Consider the following 17,062-nt stretch of genomic DNA (forward strand, 5'->3'; position numbering starts at 1 on the left):
TGAAGGCTTCTGGCACTTTCCTGTGGAAAGATTTGTCCTGAGGTGACTGTGGGCTGCCTCCAGCCACAAGATGAAGCCGTGCTCCCTTCATCAAGCCTTCCCTCACTGAGGTTTAGAGATCTGTTTGTTCAGTACAACTCTTTTATTTGTCTATTTGGCTGCATCGTGTCTTAGTTGAGGCATGCAGGATCTTGCGTTGCAGGGCACAAACTTTCTAGTTGTGGCACAAAAGCTCAGTAGCTGTGCTGCACAGGTTTAGTTGATCCCCGGCAGATGGGATCTTAGTTGCCTGACCAGTGCTCGAACCCATGTCCCCTGCATTGTAAGGCAAATTCTTAGCCACTGGACCACCAGGGACATGCTTAAGACAACTCTATCCAAAGCAGAAACTTACTCCATAATGCTCCAGTCTCTGCTAACATACCTCCTCCACTGGGGAACTCAATACCACAGAACAAAATGGTTCTTTCTTTCCAAGGATATAAACAGACAAATCACAAAAGAGATGCAAATGTGCAAAACCCATAAAGACGTGTCTGACTTTATTAATTACAGAAGAAATACAATACAGTAAGGAGGTAGATTTAGAGTTTCAGTTTAACAGAAGTGAAAATTGATAACAACTTTCTGGAGGGCAGTTTAGCTACAAATATAAAAACTTACAGTACATATTGCCTTTGATTGCTGGCAATTTAGCCCAACGAAAGAATATCACAAGTGTGTTTATGACACTTCTGTTTATATTTCAAAATTCTGGAAATAAATGTCCTACAATACAGAACTGGTTAGATAAACAGTGGGACAGCTATAGAGAGGAATATAATATGGTAGTAAAAAAAAAAATAATGTTGATACAGGGATTCCTGAAAGTGAAAGTTGCTCAGTCGTATCTGATTCTTTGCGACCCCATTAACTATACAGTCCATGGAATTCTCCAGGCCAGAATACTGGAGTGGATAGCCTTTCCCTTCTCCAGGAGATCTTCCCAAGGTTTCCCTCATTGCAGGTGGATTCTTTACCAGATGAGCCACCAGGGAAGCCCAAGAATACTGGAGTGGGAAGCCTATCCATTCTCCAGGGGATCTTCCTGACCCAGGAATCAAACCAGGGTCTCCTGCATTGCAGGCCAATTCTTTACCAACTGAGCTACAGAGAAGACCTACAGAGATTCCTGGTTGCTTGCAAAGAAGAGAACTGGGTTTCTGAGGACAGGAGAGGAGTAGGGTTTTTTTTAAGCAAAGGGAGAAGAGTTTAATATTCAAATTAGGTATAAAGTTGTAGCAGTGTGAATGCAGGGAAACCACAGGCCCCTGGGATGTTAACAGCAGGTAATGTCACCTCCCTAAAATGGAGGGAGTATTTCTAGACCTGAAGACAGAGAAGGGGCATCCCACAGAAGCCCAAGTCACGGGACCCAGCCGGCTTGCAGACATAGACCAGGGAAATAAGTCTGCCCTCTGCTTCTCCCTTCCGGTCTCTTCTGAGTTGTAACCAGAACCAGAGGGCAGGGACATAGACTGAGGTTTTCAGGACAGCTCAGCCCCCTGGGCCCTAGGACAGAGTGGAGAGGGCGATGCCAGGGGAAGAGTTTTGGTATGTTTAATTTTTTAATTTGTGTGAATGCACTTAATATTCAAAATAATAAATGAAATATTAAATATCTGAAAAAATGTTGTAGATCTCTATTAGTTGTTATGGGACGATGTCCACAATGTTGAGAGAGAAAAAAAAAGTCACCACACAGCATACAGAACACAATTTCATTTACATAAGACTGTATATTATAGGTACAGATACAAGTAAACAAAATTATTTCTGGAATGATGCTCCAATTTGATAATAGTGATATCTCGAGAAGAAAGAATTTAGAGATGATTTTTACTTTTTGCTATTTCTTTTCTGCAGTGTGGGGATTGTTTATAATGAGCATGCTTTTTTAATACTATTGGGGAAAAATGTTGTAAAGTTATTTTCTTTTAAGAAAGAAGTGCCTCCATACACACTACTGTATATAAAATAGATAACTAATAAGGACCTACTATTTGGCACAGCGGAGTCTACTCAATACTCTGCAATGGGCTATATGGGAAAAGACTCTGAAAAAGAGTGGATACATGTATTTGTATAACAGATTCGGTTTGCTGTACACCTGAAACTAACACAACATTGTAAATCAATTATACTTCAATTTTTTTTAAAAAAATGTGCCTGTTCTGTATGCTTGGATTGGCCAAAACATTTGTTCAGGTTTTTCCACAATATCTTACAGAAAAACCTGAACTAATGTTTTGGCCAACCCGCGTGCAGAGATGGTGTTTGGAAAGAACACACACCAAGGTATTAACAGTGGTGGGTAAGACTGTCGTTTCTTTTTTCCTCTTGTTCTCCACTCTGAATATTTCTATTCTATGGGTTTTCTTTAATTAATTACTTTTCATAAAGGGGAAAGAGGGCATGACATTTTTAAAAAGAAGTTCTTCCCTGGGCTTTCCTCCAGTGGCTGAGAGGAACTGCCAATATGGGTTTGATCCCTGGTGCAGGAAGATGCCACAGGCAGCAGAGCCACTCAGCTGGTGTACTGCAACTACCGAAGGCCAAGCACCCTAGAGCCTGCGCTCCTCAGGAAGAGAAGCCACCGCAATGAAAAGCCCGCACACCAAAACTACAGAGCAGCCCCGACTCACTGCAACTAGAGAAAGCCCATGTGCAGCAACGAAAACCCAGTGCAGCCAAAATCAAATAGATAAATTTTAAAAAAGCTCTTCCTGAAATCAAGCCCAAGTTGTTCAATGGCATCAATTACAGCACACAAAGAGCTACATGCTATGTTACATAATTGCTATTTTGTTAAAAAATTATATATATATTTCTCTCACTATGTAGGCTTTATATGTACATGTATGTATTGATATATTAATATACACACACCTCTGCATATACACACACACACAGAGCACAACCCATGGCCTACTTTTTGTCCCTTCTTCATGTGTCCATCTATACATTCCAATCCTTCAGGGTCCTTCAATGGTGTTATTAGAGGGATATATGGAAGTTGTTATTAAACACAGACTTTGACGTCAGAATTCCAAATTCCCCACAAATGTGTATTTTCAGTTAAAATCGCCTTCTTTAAATGTAAGGCTGGACACTATAAGCTCTTAGAGGAAAACATAGGCAGAACATGGGCATAAATCACAGCAATACTTTTTGGATCTGTCTTCTAGAATAATGAAAATAAAAGCAAAAATTTAAAAATGGCACCTCCTTAAAGTCAGTCTTCTGCACAGCAAAGGAAACCATTCACAAAATGAAAAGACAGCTGACACAACGGGAGAAAACACTTGCAAATGAAGTAACCAACAAGGAATTACGTCAAAAAACACACAACCCAATCAAAAAATGGGCAGAAGATCTGAATAGACATTTCCCCAAAGAAGCCATATAGAAGGCCAAAAAGCACATAGAAAGAGGCTCAACATCACTAATTATCAGAGAAATGCAAATCAAAACTATAATGATGTATCACTTCACACTGGTCAGAATGGCCATCATCAAAAAGTCTACAAACAATAAATGCTGGAGAGGGTGTGGAGAAAGGGGAACCGTGCTACACTGTTGGTGGCAACGTAAATTGGTGCAGCCACTGTGGAGAACGGTACGGTGGTTCCTTAAAAAACTAAACCCAGAGCTGTCATATGACCCAGCAGCGCCTCTCCTGTGCATGCATCTGGAGAAAGCTAGAGTTCAAAAGGATGCATGCAGCTCAGTGTTCACGGCAGCACTGTTCCCAACAGCCAAGACGCGGAAGCCTCTCAAGTATCCATTGACAGGGGAATGAATAAAGAAGTGGTAGGGCTTCCCTGGACGCTCAGTGGTAAAGAACCCGCCTGCCAATGCAGGGGACACTGGTTCGATCCCTGATTCGAGAAGAGCCCTTGTGCCGTGAAGCAACTAAGCCCATGTGCCACGACTATTTCGCCTGTGCTCCAGAGCCCAGGAGCCTCATCTACTGAAGCTCACGCCCCCTAGAGCCTGTGCGCCCCAGCAAGAGAAGCCACCACAATGAGAAACCCGAGCACCGAAGCTAGAGAGCAGCCCCCGCTCAACACAACTAGAGAAAAGCCTGCACAGCCACCAAGACCCAGCACAGCCAAACATATAAATAAAAATTATTTTAAAATGATAATCTTAATAAAAAGTGGTAAATACACACACTGGAGTATTACTTGACCACGAAAAAGAATGAAATAATGCCATCTGCATGGATTGCGTGGATGACCTGAAAATCATCACACTAAGTGAACCGTGAACTTCCAGATGTTCAAGCACATTTTAGAAAAGGCAGAGGAACCAGAGATCAAATTGCCAACATCCGCTGGATCATGGAAAAAGCAAGAGAGTTCCAGAAAAACATCTATTTCTGCTATATTGACTATGCCAAAGCCTTTGACTGTGTGGATCACAATAAACTGTGGAAAATTCTGAAAGAGATGGGAATACCAGACCACCTGACATGCCTCTTGAGAAACCTGTATGCAGGTCAGGAAGCAACAGTTAGAACTGGACATGGAACAACAGACTGGTTCCAAATAGGAAAAGGAGTACGTCAAGGCTGTATATTGTCACCCTGCTTATTTAACTTATATGCAGAGTACATCATGAGAAACCCTGGGCTGGAAGAAGCACAAGCTGGAATCAAGATTGCCGGGAGAAATATCAATAACCTCAGATATGCAGATGACACTACCCTATGGCAGAAAGTGAAGAACTAAAGGGCCTCTTGATGAAAGTGAAAGAGGAGAGTGAAAAAGTTGGCTTAAAGCTCAACATTCAGAAAACTAAGATCATGGCATCCAGTCCCATCACTTCATGGGAAACAGATGGGGAAACAGTGGAAACAGTGGCTGACCTTATTTTTCTGCGCTCCAAAATCACTGCAGATGGTGACTGCAGCCATGAAATTAAAAGGCGCTTACTCCTTGGAAGGAAAGTTATGATCAACCTAGATAGCATATTCAAAAGCAGAGATATTACTTTGCCAACAAAGGTCCATGTAGTCAAGGCTATGGTTTTTCCAGTAGTCATGTATGGATGTGAGAGTTGGACTGTGAAGAAGGCTGAGTGCTGAAGAATTGATGCTTTTGAACTGTGGTGTTGGAGAAGACTCTTGAGAGTCCCTTGGACTGCAAGGAGATACAACCAGTCCATGCTAAAGGAGATCAGTCCTGGGTGTTCATTGGAAGGACTGATGTTGAAGCTGAAACTCCAGTACTTTGGCCACCTGATGGGAAGAGCTGACTCATTGGAAAAGACCCTGATGCTGGGAAAGATTGAGGGCAGGAGGAGAAGGGGATGACAGAGGATGAGATGGCTGGATGGCATCACCGACTCAACAGACATGGGTTTGGGTGGACTCTGGGAGTTGGTGATGGACAGGGAGGCCTGGCGTGCTGCAGTTCATGGGGTTGCAAAGAGTTGGACAAGACTGAGTGACTCAACTGAACTGAACTGAAGTAAATCAAAGACAAATATCATATGATATTATTCATATGTGGAATCTAATTTTTTTAAGGTGCTACGACTCCTTTTATTTAAAAACATTTATTTATTTGGCTGTGTCAGGTCTTAGTCGGAGAAGGCAATGGCACCCCACTCCAGTACTCTTGCCTAGAAAATCCCATGGATGGAGGAGCCTGGTGGGCTGCAGTCCATGGGGTCGCACAGAGTCGGACACGACTGAAGTGACTTAGCAGCAGGTCTTAGTAGCAGTATGCAGGCTCTTCATTGGGTCATGGGCCACATGGCTCTCTAGTTGTGGCAAGCTCTGGAGTTGTGGCATTCAGACTTTGTTTCCCTGAAGCATGTGGGATCTTAGTTTCCCCACAAGGGATGGAACTTGAATCCCCTGCATTGAAAGGCAGATTCTTAACCACTGAACCATGGGGGAAAGTTGCTAATTTTTTTAAAGAAATGATACAAATGAACTTATTTACAAAACAGAAACAGACTTACAGATATCAAAAACACACTTATAGGGACTTTCTGGAGGCGCAGTCCATAGGAATCCACCTGCTAAAGCAGGGGATGCAGCTTCCATCCCTGATCCGGGAAGATTCCACATTCCTAGAGGCAACTAAGCCAGTGCAGCACAACTACTGAGCCCCAGTTCTAGGGCCTGTGCTCCTCAAGAAGAGCAACCACTGCAATGAGAAGCCCACACTCTGCAAGGAACTGTGGCCCCCACTTTCGGAAACTAGAGAAAGCCCTCATAAAACAATGAAGACCCAGCGCTGCCAAAAATTAAGTAATAAATACATAAAATTATTTTCAAAAAACCAAACTTATGGTCACCAAAGGGAAAACGTGGTTGGGGGGGGTGCGGTGGATAAGTGAGGTTTGCAATTAAGGTACACACAATAATACATGGGAGGAGGGCATGGCAACCCACTCAAGTACTCTTGAGGGGAAAATCACATGGACAGAGAAGCCTGGTGAGCTACGGGCAGTGGGGCTGCAGAGCTCGCAGGCACTACTGTATATAAGATAAGTAAAAAACAAACAACAACGACCTACTGAATAGAAAAGGGAACTCTACTAAGTATTCTGATAACCTATATGAGGAAAAGAATTGGGAAAAGAATGAATATATGTATAACTGAATGACTTTGCTGGACACCTGAAACTAACACAACACTGTAATACCCCCCAAAACCCCAAAATCTATACTCCAATAAAATGTTTGTAAAAATCTCTTTCTTTAAAAGAAAAGTCAAATAGTATCCATTTAATAGTATCTATCTGTACAAAAAAGACCTTCACGACCCAGATAATCACGATGGTGTGATCACTCACCTAGAGCCAGACATCCTGGAATGTGAAGTCAAGGGGGCCTTAGAAAGCATCACTACGAACAAAGCTAGTGGAAGTGATGGAATTCCAGTTGAGCTATTCCAAATCCTGAAAGAGGATGCTGTGAAAGTGCTGCACTCAATATGCCAGCAAATTTGGAAAACTCAGCAGTGGCCACAGGACTGGAAAAGGTCAGTTTTCATTCCAATCCCAAAGAAAGGCAATGCCAAAGAATGCTCAAACTACCACACAATTGCACTCATCTCACACGCTAGTAAAGTAATGCTCAAAATTCTCCAAGCCAGGCTTCAGCAATATGTGAACCGTGAACCTCCTGATGTTCAAGCTAGTTTTAGAAAAGGCAGAGGAACCAGAGATCAAATTGCCAACATCTGCTGGATCATGGAAAAAGCAAGAGAGTTCCAGAAAAGCATCTATTTCTGCTTTATTGACTATGCCAAAGCCTTTGACTGTGTGGATCACAATAAACTGTGGAAAATTCTGAAAGAGATGGGAATACCAAACCACCTGATCTGCCTCTTGAGAAATTTGTATGCATGTCAGGAAGCAACAGTTAGAACTGGACATGGAACAATAGACTGGTTCCAAATAGGAAAAGGAGTACGTCAAGGCTGTATATTGTCACCCCACTTATTTAACTTATATGCAGAGTACATCATGAGAAATGCTGGACTGGAAGAAACACAAGCTGGAATCAAGATTGCTGGGAGAAATATCAATAACCTCAGATATGCAGATGACACCACCCTTATGGCAGAAAGTGAACAGGAACTCAAAAGCCTCTTGATGAAAGTGAAAGAGGAGAGTGAAAAAGTTGGCTTAAAGCTCAACATTCAGAAAACGAAGATCATGGCATCCGGCCCCATCACTTCATGAGAAATAGATGGGGAAACAGTGGAAACAGTGTCAGACTTTATTTTTCTAGGCTCCAAAATCACTGCAGATGGTGACTGCAGCCATGAAATTAAAAGACGCTTACTCCTTGGAAGGAAAGTTATGACCAACCTAGATAGCATATTCAAAAGCAGAGACATTACTTTGCCAACAAAGGTTCGTCTAGTCAAGGCTATGGTTTTTCCTGTGGTCATGTATGGATGTGAGAGTTGGACTGTGAAGAAGGCTGAGCGCCGAAGAATTGATGCTTTTGAACTGTGGTGTTGGAGAAGACTCTTGAGAGTCCCTTGGACTGCAAGGAGATCCAACCAGTCCATTCTGAAGGAGATCAGCCCTGGGATTTCTTTGGAAGGAATGATGCTAAAGCTGAAACTCCAGTACTTTGGCCACCTCATGCGAAGAGTTGACTCATTGGAAAAGACTCTGATTCTGGGAGGGATTGGGGGCAAGAGGAGAAGGGGACGACAGAGGATGAGATGGCTGGATGGCCTCACTGACTCGATGGACGTGAGTCTGAGTGAACTCCGGGAGTTGGTGATGGACAGGGAGGCCTGGCGTGCTGCGATTCATGGGGTCGCAAAGAGTTGGACATGACTGAGCGACTGATCTGATCTGATCTGATCTGTTAATGTGGTGAGGATCAAATGAAGCAATGAATATGAATATAGGCTGGCATAAAATGACAAATATTGAATAATTTATTCTTATTTTGCCAAGTACTCAGTAGTTAGAAGGGCTTCCCAGGTGACTCAGAGTGTAAAGAATCTGCCTGCAATGCAGGAGACAGACGTTCGATCCCTGGATCAGCAAGATCCCCTGGAGAAGAGAATGGCAGGCAACCCACTCCAGTATCCGTGCCTGGAGGAGTCCATGGACAGAGAAACCTGGAGGGCTACAGTCGAAGGGATTGCAGAGTCAGAGACGACAGACGAATGACAAATTGTCATTTACCTCCGCACCGCGAGGGGTGCTGCCGCCCTCAGGCTAAGCAGGCTCCGGGGTCAGCGTGGTGGAAGTTGGTCTAGCCGCGGTCACCGCCATCTTAGAACACAGGCCTTCCACACCCACGGCGTGTGGCTGCTTCCTTCAGTCTTAGAAGCAGACCGCTCGTCAAGATACCCAGGCCCTTACCTCCTTAGGCGCTCCCTTCAGTAAGCCGTGTTCTCCAGGCGTTTTAATCTCCTTGGAAACGCTAAAATCGGCGTCTTCCGGGAGCCGTCCTCGCCCCATAACCTCAGACGTGCACTTCCGGGACAAGAGCGTGACCCGTCGCCCCGCCCTCTTCCACCCTCTCTTTCCGGTGGCGGAGTCGGGAGAAGACGCGCAGGTAGGATCACTGGACAAGGAAAATCGGCTGGCATCCTGCGGCACGGGGGCTCATCGGGGCCGAGGGCTTGGGGCTGAGGTCTTTCTGCGGGAGACAAACCTAGTGCCGGGCGAGAGGAGCACGGCGGGCTGACCCAGACTCTGTTTCGCGCCCTGTCTCGGGAGGCGGCGGTCTTGGTTTAGGAAAAAACCTGTTAAGTGTGGGTGAGTTCGGATCTAGCCTTGAAGGCGTAGGCCCGGCGCCACGACCACAACTACCTTAACCGGCAGCACACCGTAGTTTGGAAGGGTCGGGTAATAAGTTGGTCTGATGTGAGTTCCCACCTTAACCGGTATTTTCCTGGGCAGTCTCATCCTGGGCTTCTGATCTCTGAAGTTGTCAAATCTGGAAAGTAGAAATAATCGTCTCATGAATTCCGTGGGGATGTAGTGAGGATTCAAGAAGGGAATGCAGAGGAAACGGCCTTTCGTTAGGTGCTTCCTAAGTCGGAGTGACTGCTAAGTCGGGCACATTACAGTTTCTGTGCAGGTCTCTCAGAGCCAGAAATTGAGGCTAGGGATTGCACTAAGTTGTTTGCTGAATACCTATCACGCGCCTGTTGCCCCTGAAGCCAGAGATGAGGAGCACTGTGCTCTTGGCGGGGTGGGTTGGGAGTCACCTGGGAGCCCTGATTCCTCCTCCTGGCGGCCTGGAGTGGGAGAGCCAGAGCTCTTCAGTGTCCTGCTCACCTTTATCGAGGAGGAAGTATTCCAGAGTTGTAAACATTTGGGGTTTTGTTGTTAAGGTTGGAATTTTTTTCCTTCTCCTTAAGAAATGGCACCTCGCAAGGGGAAGGAAAAGAAGGAAGAACAGGTCATCAGCCTCGGCCCTCAGGTGGCTGAAGGAGAAAATGTATTTGGTGTCTGCCACATCTTTGCATCCTTCAACGACACTTTTGTGCATGTCACCGATCTTTCTGGCAAGTGAGTTAACCCCTGTGGGGAGGCACAGGACCCAATTAGCAAGGGCTGGGGTTAGAAATGACCGGGGAACTGAGTAGCACTTTAAGGGGATCTCTGGAAACAATTTTTATTAAAGATGTTCAGATAAGGATATGTGCTTGGTTGATTAGTGCACAGATACTGTAATCTAGGTGCTGGGGTTCTAAGAGAAAAGGAACTACATTTTTTGCCTTTACAGTCTGTGGACTTCTTATGTAAAATGAGGAGGAATTACTCCTATTACTCGAGTAATAAGATTAAAGCTAAGAGTAAAGTGTTGATGCAGTGTTAATCTGGGATCTGAACACCATCACTGCAGAGCCTAGGGCAGTCTTGTGGGATCAGGATGCTTGTTCAGATTGACCTTCATCCTCTGCCCTTCCTGGGCAGTAGTGCTCTTTATCTTTAGGGTGTGATATGCACTCTGAATCCTTGATGGGTAAGAGAGAAAGGATCCTGTGCTTTTGTTCCCAGGGAAACCATCTGCCGTGTAACTGGTGGGATGAAGGTGAAAGCTGACCGAGATGAGTCCTCTCCATATGCTGCCATGTTGGCTGCCCAGGATGTAGCCCAGAGATGCAAGGAGCTGGGCATCACTGCCCTCCACATCAAACTCCGGGCCACAGGAGGAAATAGGTAAGGCTGGGAGGATAGTGAGGCCACTGAGCTTGGGCAAGGCATCATAGGTACCTATGTAATTAATATGGGCATACCTCAGAGATACTGTGGGTTTGGTTCCAGACACCACTGCAATAAAAACAGTATCTCAGTAAGAATGAGCAACACTGTTTTCTCAGTGTGTATAAGAGTTAGGTTTACACTGTATTGTAGCCTATTGTGTGTGCGGTAGCATCCTGTCTTTTTAAAAAAATGCAGCATACCTTAATTTTAAAATACTTTATTGCTTTAAAAAAAATGTAACTGGGACTTTTAAAAAAGGGCATGATTTGTGAAGCACAATTAAATGAGGTTGTGCCTGTAATTGGTTTCTGCACTCACCCCTGCCCCAACTTACTGTGTTAACTGAGCATACACAGCATGTGAAGTGCTATGTTTTAAGTACTAGAAGAGAGTGATAGGGAAAGCAGTTACTGTTTCCATCCTCTGTGGCTCTCAGGCTGGCAGAGTCAGGCTTTAAACAATATAGAGCAGGGGAGCGTATGGTTCCTTTTTGCAGCAAATGTTGGGAAGCAGAAATGTGTCAGGGCTGGGTTGATAATAAAATTTAAATGAAGACCTAATGTTGTGATATTAGGAATTGGTCCAGTGAAGGGAGGACAGAGGAGAATATTACAGCCAGGGACAACTGGAAGGAAAAGGTCTTGGAGTGGAAATGAGCTTGGCATATCTCTGGGCATGAAAACTTTTTAATAGTAATGATTTGAGTTTGAGGTTGGTTGGTTTGTTAAAGATTGCTGCTGTGTGAGACCAGATAGGAAGTTGTTAAGTGATCCACTGATCTTGGGAGGGTGGGAAAGGACAGATCACCAAAAAGACTTAGAATCACAGCATGTGACGAAAGGGAGCACTTGATGTTTGGCAGAATACTGTAAAGCAGTTATCCTTCCATTACAAATAAATATTTTTAAAAGAGGGCACTTCCTTAAACAGGCTGCAGGCAGAGCAGAATACAAACTATGGCCCATGGTGCGGGGGAGGTATGCAACAAATAATGACTTGGCCAAAGGCTTTTCTTAATTTCGATATTCGTTTTCTAGGACCAAGACTCCTGGACCAGGGGCCCAGTCAGCGCTCAGAGCCCTCGCCCGCTCAGGGATGAAGATTGGGCGGATTGGTGAGTACCCCTCTTTGGCTGATGCTTGGTTTTGTTTCAGGTGTGACCCCAGAAAGCATGCGGTCTGTGCAGTGGACATAGGCCCTGGTCTGCTAACTTTTGGCAGTTAGATTTGTTAATGGGGTGTGCAAGAGGTACCGAGTGACATAAACTCTCTACCTGAATGCCACCTTGACCTGAATGTCCTGCATTGGAAAAGCATTGTCTCATTTCTGTATTTCTGTGCCTGATGGTGGCTGGTGGAACTAATGGGAGATGAATTGTCCTTTCTATTGTTTTCAAGGGAGTTGTGTTCAATATTTTGGGAGGCTGACTACTGGGTATTGGTAGAGCGGGCTAGTCATTGTGACAAAAATATATGGAGCGGGCAGCGGCTCCTATGGTTAAGAATCACAGCACTTCTCTATACTTGCATAGCGTTTATACCCTCGTGTCTGATCTGACCATTTATAGCTCTTAGGAAGAAGAAGTTAGCCCTTCCCTGCTGTTTCTGTGACAGCGTGTACTGATCCCTCGACCTGATGGTCCATCTCTCTCTCGAGATTTTTTTCAAAACATTTTCAATCTTCTTTTACCTATTAAAAAGGAGCTGTTCTTCAGTTTGAGAGGATTTTTCCACTAGTCAGTGGACTAGGTATCAGAAACCTGGATTTGTCACCTGCCTCTGACATCCTATTCAAGTTGCCTACTCTCTCTGAGCCTCAGTTTCCCCTTCATGGAATTTGAGTTCAAACTACGTGAGAAGTTTTGAGGAGGCAGCTCGTGGGTCAGCTCCACACCCATCTGCTACATACTGAGGACTTTCTTAGGAAGCAATAGGATCCACTGCTGATCTGTTTGACCACTGGTCTCAGGCGGCCTGCGCCCCTTCCCATCCAGCTCCAGACAATGATGTTTTCTCTTCCTCCCCACAGAGGATGTCACCCCCATCCCCTCCGACAGCACCCGCAGAAAGGGGGGTCGCCGTGGTCGCCGTCTGTGAACAGGACTCCTCAAATTATTGCTTTCTGTTAATAAATTGCTTTGATGTAAGCTGTTTTTGACTCCAGTCGTCTCTCCTTTATGTAGGGGCCATTGCTCAGGGGGTACTTGATTCCTTCTTCCTGTCTGTGTTTAACCAGGGTATGGGGCTGTCTTGAGGTCACGGGTGCATTGATAAACCAGCAGCCATTTAATAGATACATGGCTTCAGAGAATGTATATAACCTGTCAAAGAGGAACATGAGGTGTTGATCCAGCCCCTGCCCTGGGACAGGGTGAGCCTGTGTTCTGTGAACTGGTTTCCTGAGAGGAGGAGCAGAAGGAGAGGTGAAGTTCTGGTGCTGCGGTTGGTCTTCTTGACACTATTGGTTGTGGCATTAGTCGCCTCAGTCGTCTAAAGAGACCGAGGCCCTGGAGACCTTGTTTTGAAAGTGGAGATGTTGATTCCAAAAATGGACCAATTCTTAAAAGAGCGGGAGTGGAGTGGAAACTGTTGAGCCCAGTGTAGCCTGAGCAGAAGAACCTTCCAGACAGCCATATATAAACACGTGTGGGTGGGCGCTCACCCCCCACACCTTCTGTGCAAAAAAGGGAGTGCACTGTCTTGTATCTTTCTTTTTCTCACTTGGCAGATCTAGGAGGCTGTTCCACATCAGTACATAAAGTACATAAAGATTCAGTCACCCACAAATACACACTAAGCCCTATTTTCATCAGTGATAAAAAAGTTTGTGCTTTCCGGAAGCCTGCATCCAACTCCAAGGACCCAGTGGCACCAGATGGTCCTGAGTGTTCTGCAGAGGATTAGCCCAGGGCCCTGGGATGGTGACTTCTACTCGGAGGCAAGACAATGACATAACACTTTCAGGGCTCATCCCAGCAGACATGTTTCAGTACTTCATTCTTTTTTATTGCTGTTTAGCATCCATTTCCCGGGTATACATCTATTCACAACTCCCATCCCACTTGGAAGAGCCCTGAAAAGGTGAGTCGTGCCATGGCTCCTACCAACTTACTGTGTGTGATGGATTAGCCATAAATGAGTCTGTTCATCATCTTTAAAATGAGTAATTACAACACAAAATGAGTCCATGCTGACACAGGTGATTTTAAGATGAAGGCATAAATCTTACAAAAACTAAAAATAGTTGCTCCCCCTTCCAGGAAGTGAACTTACCTGTGGCCTAGGCTTAGTGACTCACTTTCCAAAGAGTAGAACATGGAAGATGTTAGCTTTGGAGAGATGAGCTATTAAGGGTTGCTAAACACTTGGATAAATCATGTTTCTAGTACTCTGACTTGACAAGATGATGAATACTTCAACTGAAGTTTAAATTTCTGAAAACATAATCTAGTTAGAGGGCATTCTACAACGTATCAACATTTAAATTGTCAAAAGAAACCAGGACTCAAGATAGAGGAGCTGAAGGAGATGGAATAACAAGGCATTGCATGCTGGACCTGAAAGGGCATTAGTGTAAAAACTAATAAAATATTAACCTGGGGACTTCCCTTGTCCAGTGTTTAAGAATCTGCCTTCTGATGCAGGGGAGGCAGGTTTGATCCTGGTTCAGGGAACTAAGATCCTGCATGCTGCAGGGCAACAAACCCCGTGTGCTCTAGGGCCCATGCTCTGCAACAGGAAGGCCAAACACCCTGCAATGAAGAGCCCGCACACCACAGTGAAGGCCAGTGTGGCCAAAAAAAAATCTGAATCTGGAGTCCAATTAGTAGTAATGTACCTATGCTCCTTAGTTTTGACAAGTGAATTGTTAAAAATGTAAGATACTAGCATTCAGTTCAGTCAGTTCAGTTGCTCAGTCGTGTCCGACTCTTTGCGACCCCATGAATCGCAGCACGCCAGGCCTCCCTGTCCATCACCAACTCCCAGAGTTCACTCAGACTCAACGTTCATCGATTGATGCTATCCAACTATCTCATCCTCTGTCATCCCCTTCTCCTCCTGCCCCCAATCCCTCCCAGCATCAGAGTCGGAAACCAAATGAGTGATATACAGAAAGGTCATGTCTTGCAACTTTTTGGTAAATCTAAAAGTATCCCTAAATAAACATTGCAGGGATGGGGGGAAATGAGGGTGCTTTTCTACTGTCGTTCTGGTTTTGAAGGCAGGGCATGGTACACAGACCTGCAAGAGGTAGGTATTCCAGGGTGGAAATCCCAGTTCCCCAGATTTGGACTCAACCTTGGGCAAGTTACTTAACCTCTCAGCCCTTTAGTGAAAATTCCTGTGATAATGGCAGCCTCATTGTGCATCACAAGAAAGATTAAAGCGTTTAATCTGGCACTGAAGAAACTGCTCCTATTCTTAATGCCTGTTCAGTTCTGCCAGGCATCATGAATGACAGCTGGCTGGAATCCTGGTGGGAAGATGCTGGCGCTCACTGAAGCGTTCTTTTTATTTCCTGTGATGGGACTTTGCAACTTGTCCTGCTGTTTCCTGGTAACCAGGGATGTAATCAGGAATTTTTGAAAGCAGTTCATTTCTAGGTTTTGTTTGCAAGTTGCAAAGAGCTAGTTGGTGCAGTCCAGGTTGGAATGTAAGTGGCCTATTGGCCACTGAGGTGGACAGGGCAGGACTTGGCCTGTTGCCCACCTGAGACTGCAGACCATGGAAGCCCAGCCACTGACTGGAAGTGCAGCCTCAGTCAGGGCCATAGAGATGGTCCCTACTTCTCACTCCTTTCTCGTACCTGAGCTCCTGCAACAGTCTTTCTCCTAACAGGTCTTCCTGTCTTCCCTCTGTTCTTTGTTTGGTCGTAAGTCAAGCAGAGACATTACTTTGTCAACAAAGGTCCGTCTAGTCAAGGCTATGGTTTTTCCAGTAGTCATGTATGGATGTGAGAGTTGGACTATAAAGAAAGCTGAGTGCTGAAGAATTGATGCTTTTGAATTGTGCTGGAGAAGACTCTTGAGAGTCCCTTGGACTGCAAAGAGATCCAACCAGTCCATCCTAAAGGAAATCAGTCCTGAGTGTTCATTGGAAGGACTGATGTTGAAGCTGAAACTCCAATACTTTGGCCACCTGATGCAAAGAGCTGACTCATTGGAAAAGACCCTGATGCTGGGAAAGATTGAGGGCAGGAGGAGAAGGGGATGACAGGATGAGATGGTTGGATGGCATTACTGACTCAATGGACATGAGTTTGGGTAAACTCCGGGAGTTGGTGATGGACAGGGGGGCCTGGCGTGCTGTGGTTCATGGGGTCACAAAGAGTTGGACATGACTGAGCGACTGAACTGAACTGAAGTCATGTCCAACTCTTTGTGACCCCATAGACCAGGGCCTGCCAGGCTCCTCTGTCTATGGAATTTCCCAGGCAGGAATACTGGAGTGGGCTGCCATTTCTTTCTCTAGGGCCTCTTGTCGACCCAGGGATCAAACCCACATCTCCTGCGTTGGCAGATGGATTCCTTACCACTGAGCCACCAAGGAAGCCCTGTCTTCCCTCTGGCCCATGCCTATGCCTAGGCCACACCACAGCTGTGTGATCTAAAATTAATTGGATCCTGTCACACATACCCCTGCTATTTCATCCATGCCTCACTCTTATCTTCAGTCTAGAATCCAGTCTCCATGAATCTCCAGTATTTTGTCTAACTCTGCCATACCCTTCACCCTCTCTGTCCAAACCAAACCCAGTTCCTTTCACTTTGCCAATTCTCCATGCCTTCAGTCTGACTCCTTCAGTATCTTCTCTCCCCTTGGCCTCACTACCTACCACTCACCTGTTGGAATCAGTTTTTCATCACTCTCTCAAAGTTATCTTCTGGGATGTCCCTCAAGGTGCTTCTCCACTCACTTCCCCCATCACTCTTACTCCCCTCATGGTACCACTAGTCTCCCTGTATCCTAATAGCATATTGCCCTGCTAATCTGCTAGCTCTGAGAGGGCAGAGAGTGTCTTGTACAGTGTCTGCCAGCCCAGCTCCCAGTCTGCAAAAATAGGGGCTCTATAAAGACTTGTTCGATGAATCATTGAAAGAACTGCCTTCACCTTCTGTAGTTTAGTCAGTTGAAGGACTTTTCTAATAGACTCTAGATACGTTGCAACAAACATGCATTCTTGGGTTCTAAGAAAGTGAAGGAAATTCCCAGGAGCGTTGAAGAAATGGGAAAGAAAAGGACATCCAGATAAAATGCTTTAGGGAGCTGAGAGCTATAGGAAAGAAAGCTGGGGTAACCCTTGGGGC

General features: G+C 45.1%; 1 protein-coding gene and 1 long non-coding RNA gene across 3 annotated transcripts in view; one reads left to right on the forward strand and one right to left on the reverse strand.

The window, feature by feature from the left end:
* The window catches only part of LOC112586864, a 31,078-nt gene extending 22,059 nt beyond the window's left edge, over nt 1-9,019 (reverse strand). Inside the window, exon 1 of the long non-coding RNA XR_003111338.2 lies at nt 8,899-9,019. This is a non-coding gene — a long non-coding RNA (uncharacterized LOC112586864). The remainder of the gene's footprint in view (nt 1-8,898) is intronic.
* On the forward strand, nt 8,950-12,905 carry RPS14 (ribosomal protein S14). Of its 2 annotated transcripts, none has more exons than XM_006042027.3 (5): nt 8,950-9,094; nt 9,906-10,056; nt 10,549-10,710; nt 11,793-11,869; nt 12,784-12,905. In XM_006042027.3, the coding sequence occupies exons 2-5, from the start codon at nt 9,908-9,910 to the stop codon at nt 12,849-12,851; spliced, it is 456 nt and encodes a 151-aa protein (XP_006042089.1). In that variant the 5' UTR covers nt 8,950-9,094; nt 9,906-9,907; the 3' UTR covers nt 12,852-12,905. The 2 variants fall into 2 exon arrangements, with proteins under 2 accessions (XP_006042089.1, XP_044803390.1); XM_044947455.2 differs by lacking the exon at nt 8,950-9,094 and adding an exon at nt 9,273-9,297.
* Nucleotides 12,906-17,062: the final 4,157 nt, after the last annotated feature.

Source organism: Bubalus bubalis, chromosome 9 (genome assembly GCF_019923935.1).
Source record: "Bubalus bubalis isolate 160015118507 breed Murrah chromosome 9, NDDB_SH_1, whole genome shotgun sequence".
NCBI classification, from domain to species: Eukaryota; Metazoa; Chordata; class Mammalia; order Artiodactyla; family Bovidae; genus Bubalus; species Bubalus bubalis.